General features: G+C 46.6%; 1 protein-coding gene across 5 annotated transcripts in view; it reads right to left on the bottom strand.

The window, feature by feature from the left end:
• Window positions 1-24,143, bottom strand: part of NSD1 (nuclear receptor binding SET domain protein 1) — a 61,020-nt gene that overhangs the window by 36,437 nt on the left and 440 nt on the right. For 2 of the 5 annotated variants that reach the window (XM_072935199.1, XM_072935196.1), the window contains exons 2-5: window positions 22,543-23,189; window positions 7,800-7,932; window positions 4,719-4,891; window positions 219-2,808 (exon numbers count right to left, since the gene is read on the bottom strand). In XM_072935199.1, the coding sequence (XP_072791300.1) occupies window positions 219-2,808; window positions 4,719-4,891; window positions 7,800-7,932; window positions 22,543-23,169 (3,523 nt within the window). In that variant the 5' untranslated portion in view covers window positions 23,170-23,189. Of the gene's footprint in view, window positions 1-218; window positions 2,809-4,718; window positions 4,892-7,799; window positions 7,933-22,542; window positions 23,190-23,395; window positions 23,596-23,824; window positions 24,138-24,143 lie in introns of those variants that run through there. The other 3 variants (XM_072935195.1, XM_072935201.1, XM_072935200.1) reach the window with 3 other exon arrangements.

Raw genomic sequence — 24,143 nt, 5'->3', positions numbered from 1 at the left:
GCAAAATTTTCTGACCAATAACCTGAGTTAACTTATAATTACTCTGCCTCCTTTGTTCTCCATGCTTACAGAGAACTCAGATCAAGGTCCCACACTTTCTTCTGCTCAGAAGTAGACATCTTCACATTGTCAGACAGCCCCAAGTTCTGTAACTTATCCTTTAAATGAAAAAGTGTAAAATGTATACAAATACTCTGGCGCAAGTCCAGCTCCCTTACCTTGTGCAGAGAATTCAGACTGGGGAGCAAAGTTGCCAAGCTCTGTTTCTGAGTCCATCACACTGGTGTTTGGCTTACCACATACATTCAAACGTTTATCAACTAAGTCTAAACGATTCTCAAAGTCCTGAACTGCCAAGTCTCCCTCAAGCACCTTTGAATGAGGGGAATGCCTACTTCCCAAGCACTCATTTCCCTTCAGTGAAAAGCCTCGAGAATTCAGGCCAAAGGCACTCTCCAAGTTTCCTTGTTCCCTAGATCTACTGGTGTGCTTATTAGATCTAGCACTGCTTTGGTTAAAACGCTGCCATCGCTTTTTGGGTGCTACGTGATTGATATCATTAGACTCATCACCAAGAGAGCTCTCACTATTTGCCTCTGAATCCAAGTCTGGACTCTCCCCATTTTCAGCAGAATTGCAGCTCTCTTTATTTCTACCAGCTTCAGGTCTCCTTCCAATACGACCTAAATTGTCATCAGATAAACAGGCAGAGTCTTCATCAGTTGACTGCTCTGTTAAATCAATAAACTCTTTCCTCTCAGCATCTTCTGCCTCATTCCCTAGAGGACTGGTAACTGAACTGTGCACACGGAATGCATGTTCTCCTGAATCTCTGGGTAACCGACTTAGCAACTTACTTGGCCCTCCTGGTTTTAAGTCCTTTCTGTTTGAAACTGTTTTATCTCCAAACTTTGATGACTGCTTAGATTTTGAACAGTTGCGTTTGGACATGCAATTTGTGCCGTTTGTCCCAGAAACAGCAGCACTCGCAGGCTCCCTTTTACCAGTACCAATCCCTGTCAACTTGGTTGGAGGACCACGTGAAAATGAGGAGTTGCTTATAGCAGAGTTTGGAGTTACTCTTTCCTGGACACAATCTCCATTTTTTTCTATTTTATATGGGGGACCTACAATAGACAAAGACTTGAGACCACTTGCAGAATTGCTTCCAGAACCATCACCCGTGCTGGTATTACGAAATGGGACTATATTTTGACCAGTCATCAGTTGCTGCTCTTTTGTCTTACTGTCATGCATATCCTTCAACATCATTAACAAGGTGCTGAATTTGTAATCTGGTTCAATAGGCAAACGACCATGACCAGAAGCAGAAGTGAAAAGCAAAGGTACTGTGGCCTTTGGAGTGCCAGAGTCACTGGCATCGTCATTCATGGACCGATAGGACAGTTCCTTCAACTCTGACAGAACGTGCTTCACCACGGCTGTTTCTATTTCAGCAGAATCCCTGGGTTTCTCATGCATGTTGTTTAACAGTTTCTGACCATCAACTTTTCCACTTCTCTGAAGAGAATCTCTTGAAAGGCCAGAGAAACCTTTGGTATCTGAGGAAGAGCGATTCACACCACTCTCCTCTTCCGCAAGAGAAGGCTCCAACCCAGCAACCTTTTCTTTATGTTTACATTTTATACTCCTGATTCGGGGTAATTTCACGCTTTTCTGTTTCAAGATTGCTTGATTTGTAACAGCAGGCCAGGAGCTGTCCTTGGAAACACTTTGTGGGGTAGTGTGCTTGTTTGCTAGGGAAAGACTGTAATTTCTCACATCTGAAGAGCACTCAAGAGGCGTCAATGACATCTCAGCATCAGACAAACCTACTTCAAGCTCCCCATCCACAAATTCAGCATCAAGTCTGTTGGTTACTGAACCTCCCAGAGCCTTGCGATCTCTGTGCGACTTTTTCCTGGCCCTTCTGCTGCTCTTCTGAGAAAGATACATGGAAAGTTTAATGTTTCCACTTGATGTCATAGGAAAGTCCTTCTCCACTTTATCTGAAGAATCACTAATTTCAAGAGCACTAGAGGCTCTCTCTGAACTTTGGTCCATGGTATCTATATCACTATTCCCACCATCAGAGAGGGAAGAAGATGAATCTGATTCAGTTTGTTTTTTCTCAACATCAGCATCAGATGCAGAATAGTGTATTTGTAACTTGGAACTGCACAAAATGCCCAGGGAGCTCTTCTCTCTCTCAAAAGATGGGCTGGAAAACAAATCTCCTTGGAGGGTGTTTTTCAGAGCATCACTTTTACGATTCTCATAGTCTGGTTTTAGAGGTGTCTTTTCAAAACGTCGTTCTCCAAAGGAGGAAAGCAAATGGTTTTCCCTGGTGCTACTGGATGCTGTCAGGCTGTTGGCAATCCGGCGAAGCTCATGAGATGCGTGTTTCTCTGGTAGGTCCCCAACAATCACTTTTCTAACTACGCTCTCTGGTGTTTTGTCTTTGATTTCTTCCCTTGATGCTTCCCCTCTTGCACAACTCTTTTTTACTTTAGTCCTTTTTCTGCTTTCAGAGGTTGTTTTCACGTGTGGCTTGATGTGCAATTTTCCTTTTTCACTGGCCACATGTATGGAGTCAAAAGCCAAGGATTTAAAGCAGCCGTTCAGTTGTGTGTCCCTCTCTGCTCCAGGGCCATTGGTGTAGTATTCCAACTGCACGTCCTTCTCGTCCTTCTCGCTGTCTGGCTCACTGGAGTTCTGGCTGGACTTCTGATCCTCTGGCCCCCCGAGAAGAATATCTTCTGCCTGTCCAACACTGACTTCCCATTTAGCCCTAAATCTCTGAGGAACCTTAAAAGTTGGAGACAAAAAAAAGACAAAATTTGAGTAGGTACCCAAAGAGATAAAAGAACACAGTGACATTCCTGCATTTTGCATCTTTAAGAAAATCACATGGATTCCCTGGGACTGTGTCTGGCAGACTCAGGAAGTACTGCTCCTGGGTAAGCACCCTGCATTCCAGCTGAGCTCTGTGCATTCCCAAAACAGTAAAAAGATCCCTGGCAAGTAAAGGTCTCCAAAGAATCAGGTATCTTGGCATGCCAACACATCCTGAACACAACAGTCTGTAAAGGACAATGCATATGGTATGGATCCCTGGCACGGAAATGCAAAGCGACAGCCAGCAAGCCTCACAAGGCAAATGCAGCATTGTTTTCCTCAAAATATCTGAGCAGACCTGTTTGCTGTCCTCATTGTTGATTCTTCCTGCATCCCCTGAATTCAGAGCACGATCTGCCCTCTCCATCAACTCACCTCGGGACTAACATGAGATCCACACACATCTAAGATGTGCTCTATCAAGTTTACAATGTTAATTCCTGAGAAGTCTCCCAGTTTACCTCTGTATCTGTAGAAAAACCAGAAAGCTCTCTGCATACTTAACAGGAACCTCTGCTAACACTCAAAATTAACATGAAATTTGTTTCTTATTTGCATGTGTAGTTTTTGGCTGCACAACAGCAAACCAAAAGCTTCTGCTTCTAAAATCAAAATCAATTCCAAGGCAGGAGGAACAACTCACATTGCTGACACTTTTCTTCTAAAGAAAAACCCAAAACAACAAAGTCTCATCTCAGAAGACACAAGAAGTTTCACAAAGCAATCCAGCCAAATACTCCCAGCTTTGCATCAATTCTGGCTTCCAGGGGTGCAAACCTGGACATATATGTGAGTAACAAACATTTGATTCCCTCTACTGCAGGCATGCTGGCACTCCATTGACATATAGAATGAGATTTCAGCCACGCAGCACTTGTAGGACCAGTGAAGTTACTTGGGAGCATGTCACTAGTTGTTGGGAGGGCTGAGAGCAAAAGGAGAAAAGTCCTTAAAGAAGATACTGAACATGCCCTTGGAAAAGAAAAACCAAATAAGGCCGCTGCCCCCAGGGCCACATCTGCAAGAGCACATTCAATCTGATGTTTCTGCACTAACATAGGTTATAAAGCTGCAGACTAAGAGAAAAAGAAAAACCAGATACCACTGCCTAGTGTAACTATTTGCTCTCTTACAGTAACACAGTAGCCTCTGTAGTTCTTCACTTCAGCAATTCTAAAGAGTTAATTTCTGCAGTCACCTTCCTAAAGACATAGACCAGACCCCTGTGTCACATTACATTAACTGGCTACAACTGCTCAGGGCTGTTATGTTTGGAAACAGAGATGGTGCGATGAGCCACAAAACTCATTCCCACAGGCTCACTGACAAAGCATTTTCCAAGTCAAATTATAAGTCCTAACAGGTTTCTATAAAGAGAATTACTGAAGCAGTGCTAAAAATCCCACTGCTTTATCTCAGCCAGTGATCTAGTGAAGCATGCAACTCCACCTCTGGTTCAGATCAGCCAAAGGAGGCTGCCAGAGAGCAGAGAAGTTTTTTAGCAGTGCTGCAATCCACATCAGGACAGGGCTGTACAGCTGAACAGATCCCACACCAACAGAGCCCAGATTCCTCTGCCTTCCAGAGCTGTCCAGGGCAATAGAAGCAACAGGCCACACCCCAGCACAGAAGAGAGCCTGGAAACTCCTGGCAGTTTATAAACTATGCTGCTGTAAGCACACAAAGAATCCCTTCCCTGGCTGACTTGCTGCAGTCAGTCTCACAGAAGCTGTCAAAGTACAAACCCAGGCATAAAGGAATATTTTGTACTGTGCAGATTCAAAGAAATAAAAACATATTACACAAATCAGGTTTTTCACCTTATTTTTGTATCCTTTTTCCTTTTGCTTTCCTCTTTTCCGGAGAACAGGCAGCTCTTCAAACTGATGTCTCCCTTCAAAGAGGACAACAGCTTTTCCAGCAACCCAGGTTTTCTCTGAAGGTTCTCCTAAGGCATCCACATAGTACTCTCGGTATGGTCTCCCACTGGAAACTATTTCAAGAAATTTAACAGAATTACCCCTTGTATGTTACAGAATAAAGACACAAAAAGAGACACAGAAAACAGTAACAATTTGAGAGGTAAGTTTCAATTACATGTTGCTTAACAACATACCCACATAAATGCGAGTTCTGGGGATTTCGACTCACAACTAAGGGAGACCCCTTTGTTTGCTGCTGTCTATATTCTACATTGCTACTCTATTTTTAAATTGTTTGGGCTTTTTTTCTTACAAACAATTGATTGACATGCCTATGATTGGTCATATTCCTACAGCAAAGATTGCTTGCAAAAAAAAAAAAAAAAGGCAAAAATATCTAAATTTTTTTTTTCCTTGAGAGACACAACACACAAGGCAGAACATTTCTTTTCTGCTACTCCCTGATTAATGATTAAACAGTCCAGAGCACCTGACCGTTGGGAAAACACAACAGTGCTGGCAACACCCAGAACTGATATCCTTCTGGGTAGGATTTACTCTCACAGATTGAGCCTCCCCCATCACAATACATCCCATCTTGTCCTATGTTTTAATACCAAACAAAATCTTATTTACAACATAAAACATGAACAGCAGCATTTAAGCAAACACATGCATACACACTGAAAAGATTAGGTGCAACAAGATACATTAGTTGCAATGAGTCTCTCCATACTTCAGGCACAAGAGGTGCAGAGAACGAGAAGAAATTCAATCATAGGGGCACATTCAAAGATTTGTTAAAGGTACTTTCTATGCAAGCTAAACACACATGGTACAAATAAGAACTGAATCAGTACTGGGTGGAAAAGGACAGGTCACAAGCATTTGAACAGAGCAAACAACACTTGAAAACAAGGGATACAAACTTCTCCCGGTAGTTTGCTGCAATGTATTAACCTTCTCCTGGAAACACCTTCACCCTCTGAACAGGCAGATTACACTTCCAGCCCACTTGGTTTGTGCTGCCTCTACCTGGGTGCCAGCACAGTGTGGCAGCCTGGCCTTAAGTGATGTTGAAATTGAGATTCTAACCAAGACCACTGGAAGGTTGACAGTGACCAGAACAACATTAAACCACGTGCAAAGATCACAGCCTTCATCCACCCCATTCACAGTTCTGGGACTCAAGCCACTGAGCCTATATCTTCCAGCTCCAAAAATCTTCCAAGCCAAGAGCTTGCTGGAAAAAGGTAAACTGCCTTCAACTAAACACCATTCCTCAAATCCCAAGAGAAGAGCTTTCAACACAAGTGACAAGGTTGAAGCCACCTGCCTTGTTTGGAAGGGCTTGTTCCCTTGGCAACAGGAGAGCCAAGGCAGTAGGACTGTGCACACCGAGCCCAGCTCTTCCTGCCCAAAAGTGCCAGAGTTCAGATCCACCTGCTCTGCCACCCTGGCATTGGGAAGGGAGGACAAGCACATCACATACAGCCACAGCTGGAAAATACAATTTTCCTCTGAGCTCCATTGCTACGAACACAGATAAAACAAGGATGAGAGACTCTGTCATGTGGCTGGAGATGAGGCCTTCCTGGAACTTGCTGACAGAGCTTTTCCTCCCTGCAGAATTCCTTTATTATCAATCCTCATGCACAAGCTGAGAGGGGAATACTGGACAGTTATGTACATTAAATCCTGCCCAAAACTTCATGAGGAGGAATGTGGGGGGAACAATATATATCAGCATATCTTCTGGAAACATCTCTGACAGGATTTTGAGAGCTGAAAACAGACTACTTAAAACGCCACATTCAGTATTCTCTAGAATCAGGACAAATGCCTCCCCAAAGGATGAAGGGGGAGGTGAAGAAAGAAGACTTCAGCAACCAGGCTTGGGGATGATGTGAGCACCATATAGGAAAAGCTACTTCAAGGCTAGAGAAACAGCTCTCGAGTGAGCTGATGGCCACTCAAATAGAACTGCACTCATTCCCAGCACTTGTGCTTAGGCTGACAAGGGCCACAAAACCTGAAGACAAATACAGTAGTGAGTGGCAATCTCACCAGTCTAGAGCTGTCAGTGGCAGAGGATACCAGTTCAAGGGGTTTCCAGTTGCCCACAGAACAAAAAGGATCAGAAGGAGAAACCAGGAACAAATAAACCTTTCTGTTGGTGGCAGTGTCCCTGTGGCATCTGGTATGACACTAAAAGCAAACAATTCCTCATTTCCCTTCTGTTCTCTCCATCACTCACCTATCTCTGTCTTGATTTTTTAAGACTCTTTCCCCTTCCTGGCTCTCTCCTGTGGTCAAGCACACACAGCTCTGTTATATTTGCCCATCTCTCCTCCTCACACTCAGCTCACTCACACTATACCCTAAACATTCACATATGTGGCTCCATCTCTTGGTTCTTCCAGAATTTCCCTATCAACACCCCCTTACTTTTTTGTGCCAAACAAGACCCAAAAATTTCACTTCCATGCACATGCTCCCATCACACCCTCAGGCACTTAGCAGCTACACTGCACTACCCTACACCTCCACTCCTCAGCCTCTCCAGCCTCCTGCTCTCCAAGAACAACTCTGTCCTCACACACTGCAATCTTCCCAGCTCTGCTTCCTCACCAGTTACACTTCTCTGATCAGTCTCCTTTTTCTCTACATAACTATTCTGAGAAGCTGCTCTTTCTTCTGCACTGCCCTGAGCTTAGCCCAGCTATTTTGTCTTTCCTACAGTCTGGGAAGAAAAGCCTAAATGTCCAACAGCTATCTGCGCCACTTCATCACCCACACCCCCTTCTTCCTGCCACCTCCCTCATTTAGCTCTACTTTAATGGATCCAGGTCTTGTTTTCCACAGCAGTCTATTTCTTCACACCTTTCAAAGGCCAGAAATGCTTTTAAAATTAATTAAAAACTGCAGGATCCTGCCATACATAACACCTCCACTTTGTGGTCTGAGTAGATACAGTACCTTTCATTTTTGAGTGACAGTCCAGCACTGGGTCATGACAAACTGTGCATGGCCACCATGGGCGTCTGTTGAACTTGGCCCAAACAAGATCCCCAACTTCATACTTCACTGGAGGTTTCTTCTTGGCTGGGATCTTTGGGGAAAAAACAGAACACAAGAAATCACTAAAGCTCCAGATGCTTTTGAAGAGATTTGCCTCCCCCCCCTGTGTGCAGATTACCGGGATAGCAGAGACATTTACATTAAAAAGAAAGTCCTGATTTTACTTAGTGGCTCCTACACCTTCAAAGAACACAATGGTTCTCCTCATTCTTCTGAAAGAACAAAACAATAAGAGGATTTGAGAAGGTTTTTGTTATTTTTTTAGTAACATGACCTCTGGTAAATTACTGCACTCAAAAGTCACACATTTGAACAGGTAAATATTTGGAGTCACTACTAGACCCCATTATTTCACCAGCACCAGTTTGTTCATTTCAAAGGTTGCAACATATGGGAAAAGCAGCAGTAAGAGACAGTGAAATTTTCTTGACTGAAACATGATAAGAACAGCAAGTATTTATCAATCGGGAAAAAAGTCAGTAACTCTACAAGTTAGTAACTCTCCTGCTTCTCCTATGTGCTCAGGAAAAGGCTTCACCAGAAAATATTTGAAACCAAAGGCAGGTACAATCACAAAAAAACCTTATATACTGATGTTTAGCTTGTATGAGCTTGTATGAACACCAGTTGCTTTGCTCCATAACTACGGAGCAGAAAGGAGTATAACAACAGTCACCCCCTTTAGGACACAGACAGACACAACACTGACCTTGCCGTCTCCAACTCTGCAGATACAGTCACCCAAATCCACTCAGCTTCTCAGGGCTGTGCAGCAGCCACAAGAACACCGAAATCTTTCAATACACAAACGCTAAAGCTGTTTAATGCCATTTCTGTGTCACTGCCCAAGAGCTGAGAGCAGATCCCACACTGTTGGTGAAGCACGGAGCCTCTCTGGCTGCATGTGCTTTACCAGCAGGACCTCTGCCAAGGAGAGGATCCAGGAGCTTTGGTGTTGTGAATATTTGAGCCAAGACGAGATACAATAGATTTTCACAGGATACAAGAGTCCCTGTACCCAGCTGTGACATATCCTGCCTGTTTAGCAACACCCACCAACATGTCCCAGGTGGGTTCAGCATTTAAAGAGCTCCAAGAAACACTCTAGGTATTTTTCTTGCCAGTAAGTACAAGCAATATGCTCCTCATTAGAGTTGTCACAGCACAAACACACATCTTTCTGCTTCACTTCTCCATCCTGCTAACCACCCTGCTCCAGGCACGTCTCTTGCCATACCCAGTTCAACATCCCAGCAACTAAAACACAACAGACCTCTCTAATAAAAGGTATATTCCGTTTCTCATTGAGTTTTATGAGTCTTCTTCATGTGGTTAAAGAAAACACAAAATAATAAACCCTGTCACATGAAAAAAGGCACGTAATGATGTTACAGACTACATATTGAAACTCTTCTCACTCACTCATCAAAAGCCACACAATAACTTATTGCTGAGCAGGAATTCAGGAACAGGGAACATGAACAGCACTGGGCAGGGGGCTGCAGCCCTTCTCTCTGCCACTGCCTTGCTGCAGCCTCTGTGTCTCCAGCTGTATCTGTGAGCACAGGAACCAGAGGTGCTGCCTTGGCTGTTGCTTTTAAAATGCAGATGCACTTTCAGATGCAAACCCCTTCTTTATTTAGTCTGTTTCCCTGCTTGAGTTTTTGTTAATGTGACTTGGGCCTCAAATTTTTTTGACACAGATTTCCAGCCAGGGCTTTGAGTGGCACATGTATATCCCAGCTGATTATCTCCGATGCTGTGCATACACACACAATAGATGTGCATCTTACTGACAACTGTAACCCGAGCAGGTCACTGGACAGAGCAGCAAAACCTCGCTGGAGGTTTGCCAGAGCCATTCACATTGATCCACCTGAACGACATCCACAACCCCTGCCCTTAGGCAAGTCTGCATTTAAATCAACTCTTTGTCAACCTCCAACACCCCAGCGAGTGAAAAGGTGGCTTTCAAGAAACTATTCAGACAATGCCTAAACCTCTTTCCAAGAAGTCAGCACTATTCTCATTCCTGCCCAGTTTCCTCTCCCATTTCCCCAGCATTAGCAGTCAGGTGCTGGACTCACCATCACCCACCACAAAGCCCCCACCAGTGGGTCACAGAGGCAGATCAGAAAGCATCACGTCCTGAGGGAACCCTTGTGACAGGATGCACTGCAGCAGGTCACTGTCTTGCATATTTTCTCTCTCTAGTCTCCCTAAATCCCACCAACCTGCCAGAGATGCCTTAACATTTTATTCTTTACACGATAAAAAAAAATCTGCCGGGGACTTTCAAAACTGTTCACCTTCAGAGCATGGAAACATTCAAGTATTTAAATAACAAGAAAATTTGTGAGACAGATTGGGCAAGATCCATGTTGTAACCCAGTGGACATACACTGAAGAAATTAAACCAGGTAAGAGTCCTGGTTAGTGAGGAAGGAAAGGACAAGACCTTCTTTATTGATAAGGAACAACAGTTTTAATTTGTCTGATGTTCTCCTCAAGGGAGTCAGTACTGTCCACTCTGTTATCAAATGTTTTACATTAATTTGCTGTTCAGACAGGACAAGCTACAGCCAAAACCCGAGATGATATGCAGCATTTCAGATCACTCTGTGCTATTTTTGGACAAAACAAGACTGTACCTTGCAGATGTTTTTCATTAAACCCTCTCCACCAAAGACCCCGAATGATCACTGTGGAAGGGGTCACAAGCCAAGACTCAGCAGCAGGATGACAAAAAAAACACCTGCAAAGTCACCTCTTGAATTTGTGCTACACCAACCAAACACACCAGTCTGCATCTCACTAAGTGAAATACCAAACACTGGCACTCACCTTCAGGAGAAGGATGCTTTCCATTTGAAAGCCAAGTACTCTTACCTTCCTGAAATTCTCACCATACTACAAATAATGAAACATATCAAGCAAAGAAAGCTTATATTTCCAAGTGTTTTTATTTTGGTAAACATACTGTCAGTCCTTAACTGTCGTCACTAGTCTTCCAGCCTCAAAAATAACCACATCATTAAAAAGTGGAAAAAAATAACCCTTATCCAGTAACCATTCTTGGCTCTTTCACTGGAAGTTGTTGTTCAATCCATTCATCTTGCTGGATGAAGTGGCACAAAGCAGAAGCTCACAAACACAGACAATGCTGACAGCTACAAGGTGCACCTTTCCTGCAGCACTGGACATCTCTGAATAAAAATCAGAGCAGCACCAGGCTCTCCAGTGCAGCTGGAGACGCAGCTGCAGACACCCCACGTGCCCCAACAGCGTGACCAGGGATGTGACCACCTTGGCAGAGCCACAGCAAGACTGAACTGCACACAAAGGGGCAGAGATATGTCTGCTGTTACAGGCAATTTCAAATTTGCAATTTCTTATAGCCAAAAATACATCTGTCCAGAGATCAAGCACCGATTTACAGCCATTGTAGCCCTGCACTTCTAATTCAGACCTGCTTTGGAAAGCCATCGTGGAAATACTTGGCCAAGAAAGCCCTATCACAGTTTATCCCTGACTTAATTATAAACAATGTTACTCGATGAAGCCAGGGACAGAACACGTTTTGCAGAAAGGCTGGGGCAGCAAAAGAGACTGTGTGTAAGGACGATGAAGAAAAGCAGGAAAGAAGCCACTGATCCCCCAAAAATAATGGAGGAAGATTCTGCCAAGCCTGTTTCAGGCACAAACTGAACAGAATCAAAGCCAGAGATGAAAATAAAAGGAAGCAGCCACATCCAAAGGGTAATTAACCAATACAGTGTAAACAATGACACTAATAACCTTTTCCTCTGAGTGAACAGCAGGGCCCTGCAGCAGCAGCATGGGATAGGGATATCTCCTGAGCAGATCTCGCCACGCTGGTAGCTGCAGGTGAGCCACACCCCACACATGAGCCAGCCCAAACATCACTGCCAGGGGCAGAAACAGCAACAACCCTGCCCCACAAACTTCCAGTGCTCTCTTCAAACCTGTTCTCAGGCCAGCAACTCTCGTGCCCCTCCCTGCACTCCATCTATGCCCAGGATAAAGTTGTTCCCAATACCTGCTTCTCATTAGTTAAAACTGGAAGTTTGCTGAAGATCAGTACACAGCCTGCCCCCCCCCACCACCTTTTATTCCTTTAAGTTTAGTGATCATTAATTTTTTCCTAACAGGATGAGATAAGAAGTCCATCTAATTCCTACGAGACACCAATGCCAGATATGGCTGAACTGGCTGAAGAGCAACAGCTTTTTTACCAGAAATAAACCCTACCAAAATGAACTTGAGGGAAAGATGACATTTCAAGGCACTTGGATAGCCTGGACCTAACAGTCTGCTGGAGAGGGACTTCCTACAAGGACACAGAGTGACAGGACAAGGGGGAATGGGCATCATCTGTGAGTAGGTTTAGATTAAATGTGAGGAAGAAATTTTTCCCTGTGAAGGTAGTGAGGCCCTGGTACACATAGCCCAGTGCTGTGGCTGCCCCTGGATCCCTGGAAGTGCTCAGGGTCAGGCTGGATGGAGCTCTGAGCAATCTCATCTAACAGAAGGTATCCCAGGGCATTGGAACTACACTGCCTTTAAGGCCCCTTCGAACCCAAACCATTCTGTGATTCTATAAAAAAGTTATCCACTAACACAACCAACCCCACAGAGGGTGTCACAGGTGCCCCGTGCCTAGGACAGGCCACTCCCAGCTCCTGCCGTTTTGGAGGAACAGGTTATTCACCCTCTGCCCTCACAAAGGAGAGGCAGCAACTGGGGCAAGTTTTCCCTATTAAAATACTCCCAGAACAAGGCTGGAAGGGCACTGCTAAAGCCACCCAAAGAGCCTTCAGGAGATGGAACTTCCCTCCAGCTACAGCACAACCTCACTGAGTTAGCAGAGTTTAAGACAAAGCAGAGCAGTTTTAACCTCAGCACTGAGCTGTCCATACAGCTCCTGTCCCAGGGGATCCAGATCCCTTAACTCTGGTCATAGAAATGGAGCAGCCATTGCCATACAGTGACTGCTGCTGACAGTTAAAAGGTCAGCTCCTTCCTCTGTACTGCTCTTAATGAAGGGAGAATGGAAAGAATTCTGAGCGATCCATGGTTCATGACTTCATTCAGCCCCAACACTTGTGCACTGAGAAATGAACAGACACGGAGAGAAGGAAAGAGAGGAATTGGGAAATAACCTTTGCTTGGGAATGCTGCATGGAAAGATAAAAAGGAGGAGACTAAGAAAACAACAAAGCAAATCAGTAACTACTTGTGATGGAAGCCCGAAATAATAATTCTCATTAGCAAAGATACATGTTTTAAAGAACATTTTCTGAAATCAAAACCAAATTGATTGAAAAAAACCCCAAAAACCTAAGAGAATTGTGAGAGAATTAAACGGTAAATACTTGATAGTTTAAGAAATATTTGAAAAGAAGCAAGCAGAGATCACCAGTTTCCTCCATATAAAATGCCATTACCAAGCACAGGAGCTTAAGCCTTTACAGAGAGAAGCTGCAATGCTGACCCTGCACTCCCTGTGACAAAACTTACAGGAATCAATCCCTGCACAGGGAAAGGGGCAGGCCCAACTGGAGTCCATATGGACAAAACCCCCACCCAAACCATGGCACGTAATGGCACATCTGAAGAAACCAGAGTAATAATCACACTGGCACTTTATGGCAAGCTTCAAATCAAACGGAGCAGCTGGAAAAGCCTGCTGGAAGCCCATGGGCAGCCTGTGCTGCTGGGGACCTGGGGACATGCTCTTTGTCCCAACTGCTCCAGTATTCTTCAGCACTGCAGCAAAAAGCAAACAGGCGTCTGACCTACATTCATGTCTGAGAAACTACACTACCTCTTACCTTGGATGATTATCATCCGGAAGTGTTAGATACTCACTAATCAAATATTCACTAGCAAAAAATACAGCAGAGATTATGACAGAGATCAAACTTCTGTTATCAACATGCTTGTGGGTATTTTTTGTCTTTGGCCAGTTTTTACTACCATTTTCCAGGGTACTGAAGTTTTTCAGTGTTTATATGTACTTATGAACCACCCTGAAAGGTTAAAATTAAGAGAGGCGACTGGACTAATTTGAGAATTCCTACACCCTGAAGCATCTCTATCAAGCTCAGGAGTTATCCACATACAGGTATTAAATAAAGAATGTACCTACAAGAGAACACAAAGTTTCAGTCTCCAAGATAACTGGGTAACAGCATCCCTGTTTCACTCAGTGGAGATAGTTCTCCTTATGGTTTGGGTGGAAGAGCAGCACAAGAAAAAGTTCTGGCACTTCAGCGTCCTAACTACCAGAAACCCACCTGCCAGCAAGGTTTGAGGGAGGCAGGAGGAGGAAGTGGGAGAGAAGGGGTGTGATCTCACCCACATCCCCTGTGGAGAGAAATCCACTAACACACAGAAGACTTCAGACCACTTCTAGGAGCCTGAAGCAGAGGACAGACTCTGATACTTGCTTATCTGCACACATTTTAAATGATAAACCACATTCTCTTTAAATCTGGCTCCTTTTAACCAGCACTAATTGTTCCAGTGAGTGAGGAACTGCTGGCATTACCAAAGCTTTGCAAATTCTCACAAAGAACAATTACCAACAAATATCTTATTTCAGAGAACAAGCAAAAAAATCACAAACTGAAATCAGGTCATCAGATTTGTCCCCTTTTCAGCCGTACTTTTGTGCTCCTCTACGTATTATCAGATTGCTCACAAGCAAGACATCGGATAAACAGTGCTCATTTTTCAGACATGAAGTTTCTAAATCCATGAAATGAAAAACAGATTCAAGCTATACAAAATGAAACTTGGCTAGTCTAATTTATATATGTATGTTCTATTCATTACAGCTTAAGCTGTAACCAGAGTGAAGCAGAACTAAAGAACAACATGTACAGTGCAAAGAATGAATACTGTACTAAAACCTCAACAGCTAGAAAGTGTGAGTTTGGGCTGAATTAAATTAACTGGCTTGTTGCTTGTTTTGGTTTGGTTGTTGATGTTGTTTGGGTTTAAGTTCAGGGGATTCTTTAAAAGCAACAAACATTTAAGGGGAGCTTACAAATCTCATCTTCTGCAGAAGTTTTCATTTACTCATAAGAATGTAAGGGGTAATCCCACTTTGCTAGTCCAAATAAAAAGATGCCTCTTACACAAAACCATAACCTCCTAAAAATGAGGTGGCATTCAGCACGTAAGTCTCCCTACCCAATGGCACCATTTTCCCAAAAGAAACAAAATTTTTATTCATATAAAATCAAATTTGAATTTGCACTTAAAACTTTGACTGCTTTTTCTGAGTTCCTACTAAAACTCAAATCAGAATTTATGAACACTAGCAGAGCAATAAATTTACCTTGTGCTTATTTATTTCTTAGTTATTTTCTCTTTTTTTTTTTTTATTTATTCTTATATCCACAGTCAAAGCCACGACCTGAGGAAGGTTCATGCTTCAGGCACCAGGTACTACAAACTTATGCTTCCAAGAGGCTTCCAAACCTTTCTGTGATGAATCCAGATTCCCAAACATCGTGAACATACTGTGAGAGCACTGCCAACTACAACCAAGAGGAACCTGACTTGTTTTACTGCTGTTATTTAGAAATCTGCAGGCAGTCACCACATTAGCCAGAACAGTAGGAAGTCCGAACAGGTGCTTGGGGAAAACCAAACAACAAAGTAACATCAGGGCAAGGGGAGGAACTATTAAAAGGGTGATAACCACTCTGCTCCTCACCCTTCTTGTGAGACAACAGCAGGTTCCTATCTTTCCACCAACAATGGGAGGGCAAAGTCATGAACAGACTCCTCCAAAACAAGTGGGACATGGAAGCTTCAAGCAGGGCTGAGGGCAGAAGCCTCACTGCACACCCAGCACTGCAGCAGCTGAAAAAGAAACTGGCAGTTTCCAATGTGCTGAGATACTACTGTGCAGGAAATTCACTGTTCACTTTTTCCTAGAGACTACCACACCAAAAGGCATTCCATCCTCTGGCTTGGATGCAACACGAATTGCTCCACCCAATTCAACACTTCTGGTGTCTCACATACAAAAGTCAATGCCTGAAAATACAAAAGGAGTCCCCAGTGCATTATTTCTGATGAGTGTTTGAACGTTAAAGCAAATTACTCTGCTATTTTATTGTGTAATTATTTTACTATATAACTGTTTTTTCCTGAAGATCCCAGCAGTGGGATGTGCTATCTCCAGCAGCATCCACAGATGTCCCAGTTACTGCACATGACCAATAAAACAAGTTCCCTACCAAGAACACACTCAAAGCTTCTCTTGTCAACCCTTCCTACCCCAGTGGCCTACTCCATGAGGAGGAGGATGGAAAAACACATGGGGAAGCCTCCAGGACAAGATATGTCCGGCCCTTTCCCTGTGATTCAGCCACCAACAGTGCTCCCAAAACACTCCCCTCCCTGATGCCACTCACGTGGTGCCCCTTCCACCTGCAGCCTTGCCCTTCACCCAGAACCCCAGCAGCACCTCAGCCCCACAGAGACAGCAGGGATGCTGTTGGAAAAGCCATTCATTCACCTGTGGACTGTGCAGCACCATCACTGCCAAGGCTACAACCAGTCCAGGCAAAAAGCTGGGACAACTCAGCACAACCCTTCTGCCTTGGCCGTGCTAAGGACAGCAGTGATGGCACCCAGCCAGGACCAGCCTGTCCTTGAGAGGGAAACAAGTGATATACAAGGTGACTTTTCTCCCAACTTCTCTTTGCCATTTTTCCAAAGAACCGTGTGAAATAAATCTTAATGATAACCACAAAAGAGTCAGCATGTCAATTTTAACAAGTGCTTTACCATCCTTCAGTAGAGGCAAGACACACTGCTGAAATTCCTCTGGGCTTCATCAATGCTTTTGGACACAAAAGAGATAAATGCACACCCAGGCCATCTTTATCTCTGTCACACATTTAATCACTGCTGCAGAGCTACTGTGAGCAGCCACGCTGGAACCAGATTTCTAATGTAACAAGAACAGAGCACTTCACCTGCTCCAACACACAGCAGTATCTTCCCCCTTCCTTGGCACTGGGGTCAGGAGCACCCACTCAGATCAGCCAAAGCAGTGCCTGTGCTCCTACCCAGGACTGAACCAGTGGGGCTCCAAACTTTCCACCTCACAGTTTTCCTCAGCATGGCACCACAGCTCTGCAGCCATGACAAACTCCCTCACGTTACCATTCTTCACCACATGGCTCTGTGCACACAGAACAAAACACAGGTCATAGTTTTTTGGTATTAAAAGTGGCATTCACCTAAACTGTTGAGTTTTTTAACTCCTAGGACAACCCACTGCCTGATTTCCTCTTTACAATGTTTCTATTCTCTTTGCCTTTCTAAATGTCAGAGCAAATAACTGAAAATATTAAAGCAATTGAAAAGCAATCAAAATTACTATACATAAGCTGTAAGTCACAGGAAAGAAAAGCAGAAGTATATTCCAAGCAACTGCACTGAAAATTGACCATCATCCATAACACCAATTTCTCAGTTAGAAATATATTTTTAATACAATCTCAATTATGTCTTAGAGAATAATATTTTTCTTCTTGGGGCTCAAGTAGCTTATTGAGTTCAAGTATATTTAGAGCTCACCTCTTGAGTGAGCTACAGATTTGTTCAGCTAACTTGGGGAAATTTTAAAAAACTCTACTTAATAATTGTTGCACATCACACAGTTTAACCCCACTTCTGGGAACAAGGGTGTAATATGGTACAACAAGAAGCTGCTACATTGCAAGAGGCAATAAACAAATCCATGACTTCATGCAGAATATGCTGCTCTGAAGTCAGAGGTTACTGCTATAGCATCAGACTGAGCCATTATCTTTGATTTTACCAAGGCTTGAGAAGGAATTGTAACAGTAAAACTTGAATCACTACCTTCAACAACCTAAGATTCTTTAGGGAAAAAAGGCTCAAGTTGTGGGAAACATGGTCTTCCAAAAGAAATCACCCACCAGCACGTATAGTCATTTAGCAGGGTCTGAGAAGCAGCATCCAGCCCAAGAAACACCTGCAAAAGCCAATTTAATTGCTACTATTGCCAGACTTACAACTGCAAACAGTATATTAACCAGGACATTGTTTGAACAACTTCTCTCCTGCTCAAGTTTTAAAATTAAATTTTAAATTTGGAAAGCAGAAAGTGAAGAGGTTTCTGTCATATCCAGTAAAACATCACTTTCAAAACTGTCCAATCTGCAAGAAAATACCTCTGGTTTTGCTATTTGCAAACAGACAGGTTCAGCTTCAGAACACGAACCGCAAAGGCATCATTCATTCAAATTTCACTCGGCACACCAGGTATTTTCTAAAGAAACCAAGTCATTTCCTGTAACACAACATACACAAACAGATATTTCACACCTAATCAGCACTCAGAGAACAAATACAACGAAACAAGGAGAGGAAGGCAATCTCGGCCAAATGCTATGATAAAACACTTCCAGGATCCGACCTGCTGTGCAGGATAGCTCTGGATTCTACAGACTGTTCAAAACCCTCAGAAGGAGCTGCTCTCACACCCTCACACACTGCAGGTCCTGCTATGACAGCTCCTAACACCCCTCCCCACTCACACCCCCACCATGACCAAGTGGCAATGCAGCATCATCACACCGTGAAAGCATGAAGTCATTCAGGACCTCAAGATTTTATGGTCAAGCAGTAACACAGGCAAGGACAGGGCCCTCACGGTGGAAATTCCTGCTCTTCTGGACACTCACTGAAGTCCTTCATAGGTAAGTTTAGAGCTATTTGAAACGGGAATGCCCTTCAGTACAAGGCCTGGTTGGTGCCATTAGGCTGCACAACAAGGTAAGATCCAGCTACGGGATCTTTTCTGTGAAATAATACCATTTTCCAAACAGTGTAAATCCTAGTGGCAAATGGGGATGTGTGCCATATCAGAGGCATGGGGACAGTAGCACACAAAGATGCTGTTCTCTCCAGATGCACAGAGCAGGAGATGATGCTTGCAGGAACCACTGACAGCCAAACAGAACTCATCTCCTCACCAGGAAGATGTCAATTGACCAAGGAAATTTATGTTCCCTGCTAAAACAAACCACTGCCATATCTACTCTATCTCAGGGATATAGTTATCAGTAGTTAGTTACACCTCGGATCAACAGTCTGTAGTAGGAGATTCTTTCAGAAATGTTTAGAGGAGTAGCAAGGATCACGTGGCTTTAGTTCCTTCATTTTATTTTTAGCAGAGAGAGAAATGGCACCAGACACGTCATTTAATAGACCAAGCACCGGAGTAACTCTCACACAGGCAACACCAACACTTTAAAATTAAAGCACCCTCTCACAGCTGCAGATCAGAACAGAACTCAAGTTCATAGTGGATTAATTCTAGAGAGGACTCTGCTGGCCTTCAGTACTTCTAACATAGTGCAAACAATGTGATTCTAGTAAAGCAAAAACCTTCCAGGAGCCTTAACACACATGCCTCACTTATTCCTCACACCCAGCCTCTGGAAATAGCCATTCTTAGGGATAAAACATCTGGCTCTAAATTTCCCTGTACCTCACTACCTCATTGTCATGACCCGAACATCACACTCCTACATCATGGGAATGGACAATAAGGAAATAATAATAAAAAGCAACACTGAGCCTCATGCAAGCCTCTGCACATCCTGAAGCCCCATGGAGGAAACAGCTTGAGAATGCAAAACATATACACACAAGCAGGAGTGGCCCAGATGTACCTGAATCCAAGAACTCTCCGCTTCCTCCAACACTCAACTCTGCAAATCAAATGACTCAAAATACTTTGTGCATAGTAACTAAAAACCAACAAACCAAGAAACTGAAGTATTAAGGCATCAAAAGTTACATTAGAAGAGCAAATTTTTCCAATACAGTTTTGCAAGAAACAACTCCACCTTGCACCAATTCTTCAGCATCTAAATTCAAGCAATATCTCCAACCTTCAGGGCTGTACCCACCCTCCCCAGCACCAGGGTCTGGACTCACCTCTCCCTCCAACTCACACAATGCTGCCCAGGGCCTCTGCAACTTGGAAATGCCAGGAGAGCACTACAGACAAACTCACATTAGGATGGTAAAGAACAGAGATATCCAAGAACAACCACCCATTTAAATTTAAAGGGCCATAGCCCAACATGTGCACAAGGCAGCAAGCCAGCAGCTGCCAGCAGTCACTGTATCACCACCTCTGGAAAACAAGACCCAAGAATTGATGCTATCATTTCCTTCTCTACAACACCAAATTTGTCAGGAGCTGCTGGAAACTCCAGACACCCTTAAGGGAAGATTAAGATGGCACTTAAAATAGTTTTAGTTCAGAATATGCACATCCCTCTTTACAACTGAATGGTACCTGAGCAGTTTGGGGAAATGTTTGAGAGCAGCAGGTGCCAGGGCTATTAACAAACCCCCATGAAAAACAATACCTGCCACCACCCCTCCTGCCCAGAGGCATTACTTAAATGGTGGACTTTGCATCTCACTTAAGACTAAACCAAATTCTGGCCCTTCTGCTGCAAGCACTCTTGACATTTCAAAGGAGTATCTACTCTTACAAGGGTCAGACACAGACATGGGAAATACACACGCACACTTCCCTCTTGGCAAAACAGGAAGTTTGAGCAGCAGTGGCACACTTAGAGCCATGAGCTTCAAAAATAAAAGCTCTGAGACAGTCATGCTGTAAGGTGGAGGAGTCCCATCAACAAGCAGCATAAAACTGATGCCTGTATGAGTAGCCCAGCTATGACAAACAGCTGTGCAGAACTCCCACTGATTCGTGATGCTTTTTCTGGAGTGGGTTTTTGTTTTAAGTTTTAGCAAGTTCTCAAAAAACAAAAAAATCCAGTTACCAAACACAGATGAGACTGGAATTAAATGCCTAAATGAAAACATGACCTGAAGAGCAAACCTGGATATTTCAAGCTACTATGTCATGTTCAACCATTAAAATATTTTAATTGCCTCAGAGGTAACTTGGCACTTGGTCCTGTCTCTTCCCATTCCACAAGGAATGTGGCTAAAATGAAGGACCACTCAGACAACATGCATTTACTTACTGAAGAAAGAATGCAAGAATTAGGGAAAGCAGGACTGCAGGCTGCCTAAAAAATGCTTTTCTTCTTTGCATTTTTTTAGAACTGCAGCTGTGCTATGAAATTGCCAGAACAACCCAGCAAGGCTAACTACAGCACACAGGTATGGCAGTTTTACTGAAAAGTCAACCCTCGTTGCATATTCAAATAACAGGCTCTGTCACTAGAATGGTTTTGTCACTCTACCAGCTGCAGTTCTGGTTGTAAAGGCAACTGTTGTGAAAGTACCTCTTCGAGCTTCTGTTTACAAAGTGAGACCCTCCCACAACTGCATCACCGAGCACATGTCTGCGAGAGATCCCTGCTTTCCTCTACAAAACAAAGCTGAAGAGACGCAGAAACCTCAGACCCACAGCAGCCTCTGACCACCAGAGACCGAGGGATTTTTCCCAAGGAACGCTGAAGAGTGTAAACTGCTCCACGAACAAATTAAGCTGCAGTCAGCACTTTCCTAAAATCGCCACTTGCATGGGCACTCTGTGACAAGGTCTCCCCACCTCCCAGAGCAGACAGCAGGAACACTGAGTATGCCCGAAGAAACACAGTCCTGCCCCCCAAGCACTGCACGCACCAGCAGGATCTGTCCGGCATCAGTGGCTCTACTGAAATTAGAGAGCAAGATGATTTCGGTATTAGTCCTACCAAAGGAGCTAATCTTCAAACCCTACATCAATACTTTAAGTCCAGAGTATGCTCCAGCAGGGAGCCTTGAGGTTGAGAAACATATTGAGGAAATATACAAGAAAAGCCCAAAACAACCGAAAACTGCAGGAAATATACATATATGGCTGCAAATAAAAGGTTACACTGAGAAACATCTCTTATACTCGGATTCAAAGGCAAATTACACAAAAAAATTACTGTATGCATCTATCTCCTTTCAGAACTCTTACTACAGTTCCATCAATTTTGCTTCTTATCAATTATATTATAATTAAAGGAATTTGTGAGTGTAGAGAGAAATTACTTAAAAAAAAAAAAAAAGTCCGCCTGAATAAGAGGCAAGGTTTGCTGCCCGTGAGGTCTGTCAGGCCATGACACGGCCTCTCCCCGGCCACCGCCAAGGTCTCAGCGCTCGGGAACCTCAGGCCTGGCCAGACAAAGAGCCTCTGACAGCGTTCAGCCGGAGCGGCAGGAGATGGGATCGCTCCCTCCTGCCCTGCTCATCTGCACTGCGCTCAAAAAAACCCTTCCAACGGGGAAAAAACTCCACCGAACTCCGCAGCGAGTCGCTGGGCAGAAGGATGATGCCTCTTATTCCTGACGGGAGAAAAGGCGGTGTGGGGAGCGCGGGCGGCCGCGCCGGGACACAGGTGCGCGGTGAGCGCGGTGACAGCCCGCACCGGCCCCGGCCCCGGCCCCGGCAGGGTCCCCTCGCTCGGTAAGATGGCTCCCGTCCTCCGGGCTGCCGGGGCGAGGGAGGCAGCGCGGCCGGCCCGGCCCGGCCCTGCCGCACCGCAAAATGGCAGCGGCCGCGGCCCCCCCGCCCGCGCCCTGACGGTGCTTACGAGTTGCAGGGCGGCCGAGGACTCCGGCTGTTCCCCGGGGCCGCCGTCCGGCACGGACTCGGCCGGCTGCGGGCGGCTGTCGGGGCCCCGCTGCGGAGCTGAGCGGCCGCGGCTCCGCGGGCCGGGCTCTGTCGCCGCCTCCTCGTCGTCGTCGTCGTCGTCCTCCTCCTCTTCCTCGTAGTCGTCGTCGTCGTAGTCGTCGTCGTCGTCCTCCTCCTCCTCCTCCGGAGTCTCGGCGCCCTCCTCCTCCTCCAGCGCCTCCTCTCCACCGTCCCGCAGGAGCAGGGGGAAGGCCCGGGCCCCGCGAGGCACCTCGGCCGCAGGGTCCTGCGCCGCGGGCAGGCGGGGCCCCGGCGAGCCAGGGTCGGGCAGGGCCTCAGCGCCGTCGGCGGCACCGCCGAGGTACTCGGCGTTGATCATGGAAGCCAAGTCCTGCAGCCGGCGCAGCGGGATATAGCAGGACGACGGGTCCTGGCCGTAGCCGGGCTTGGCGGCCGCCAGCTGCATGGCGGGCGGCTCGGGGCCGCGGGCCTCGCCGAAGGGGCCGCCCTTGGGCTCGGCGGCCGACAGCGAGGTGCCGAAGGGGACGAGGCAGCTGCGGCGGCTCACTTCGCAGGCCTGCTCCATGCCGGGCGGCGGGCATCCACCTGCGGGCACAGCACAATGGGGTCAGCCCAGCCTGCACCGCAAAATGGCAGCCGCACCCGGGGGCCGCGTTGGGCTCCGCCGGCCCCGCTCCGCCACCGCCGGATTACAGGCCCCAGGCCGCGGCCCGGCCACCCCGACTCGGCTCGGCACGGCCGGCGCCGGGGTCGCTCGGCCTGCTGAGCGCTGCCGCAGGGCCGCCGCTCACCTGCGGGTGCCGCGGGCGGCTCGGCGCCTGCCCCCGGAGCGGGCGGATGGGGAGACGCGCCGACCCGGCCCGGCCAGGCCCCGCCGCCGCTCCGCCGCCTCCCTCCTCCTCCCTCCCCCGCATGCGCGCGCCCGACGCCGCCGCCGCCATCCCGCGAGGGCGCGCGCCCGCCCCGCGCGCCCCCGCTCCTGGGGTTCGGCGGCCGCGGCCAATCAGCGCGCGCGCGCCCGCGCGGGCCTGGCCCCCCCCCTCCACACCCCCGCACGAGCACCCCCCCCTCGACGGCCCCCCCCCACTCCGGGAGGGGGAGGTGGGCAGGGGGCGCTCAGTGCTGCCCCCCCCCGGCGCGCCCCGGCCCGGCCCGGCCCGGCCTGCCCCGCTCCCCGCATCCCCCCACCGGCACCGCGGCCTCGGGGCCGCCGCCCGCACCTCCGTCGTAGGCGGCGGCAGGGGGCACCGGGCGGGATGGGACGGGGCGGCCCCGCGGTGTCTCCCCCGCCGCTCCCCCCTCCGCGCCGGGCAGGCCGCGGGCCTGCGAACGGCGGCGGAGCGGTCGCCAACAAAATGGAGTCGGCCAGGCCCTGCGCCCCGGCGGGGCACCCGGGCGGCGCCGGCCCCCGTGCACCGCTCGGCACCGCTCCCGGCCCCGGTGCCCGCGGGCGGTCAGCGGGGGCGCGTGGCGCGGGTCGGCACCCGCCCCCGCTGGGCTCGGGTTACCCCCTGCCATTGTCCGCCGCGCCCCGCGGGC

This window comes from Taeniopygia guttata, chromosome 13 (genome assembly GCF_048771995.1).
Source record: "Taeniopygia guttata chromosome 13, bTaeGut7.mat, whole genome shotgun sequence".
NCBI lineage: Eukaryota > Metazoa > Chordata > Aves > Passeriformes > Estrildidae > Taeniopygia > Taeniopygia guttata.
This window is presented reverse-complemented; position numbering and strand designations above follow the sequence as displayed.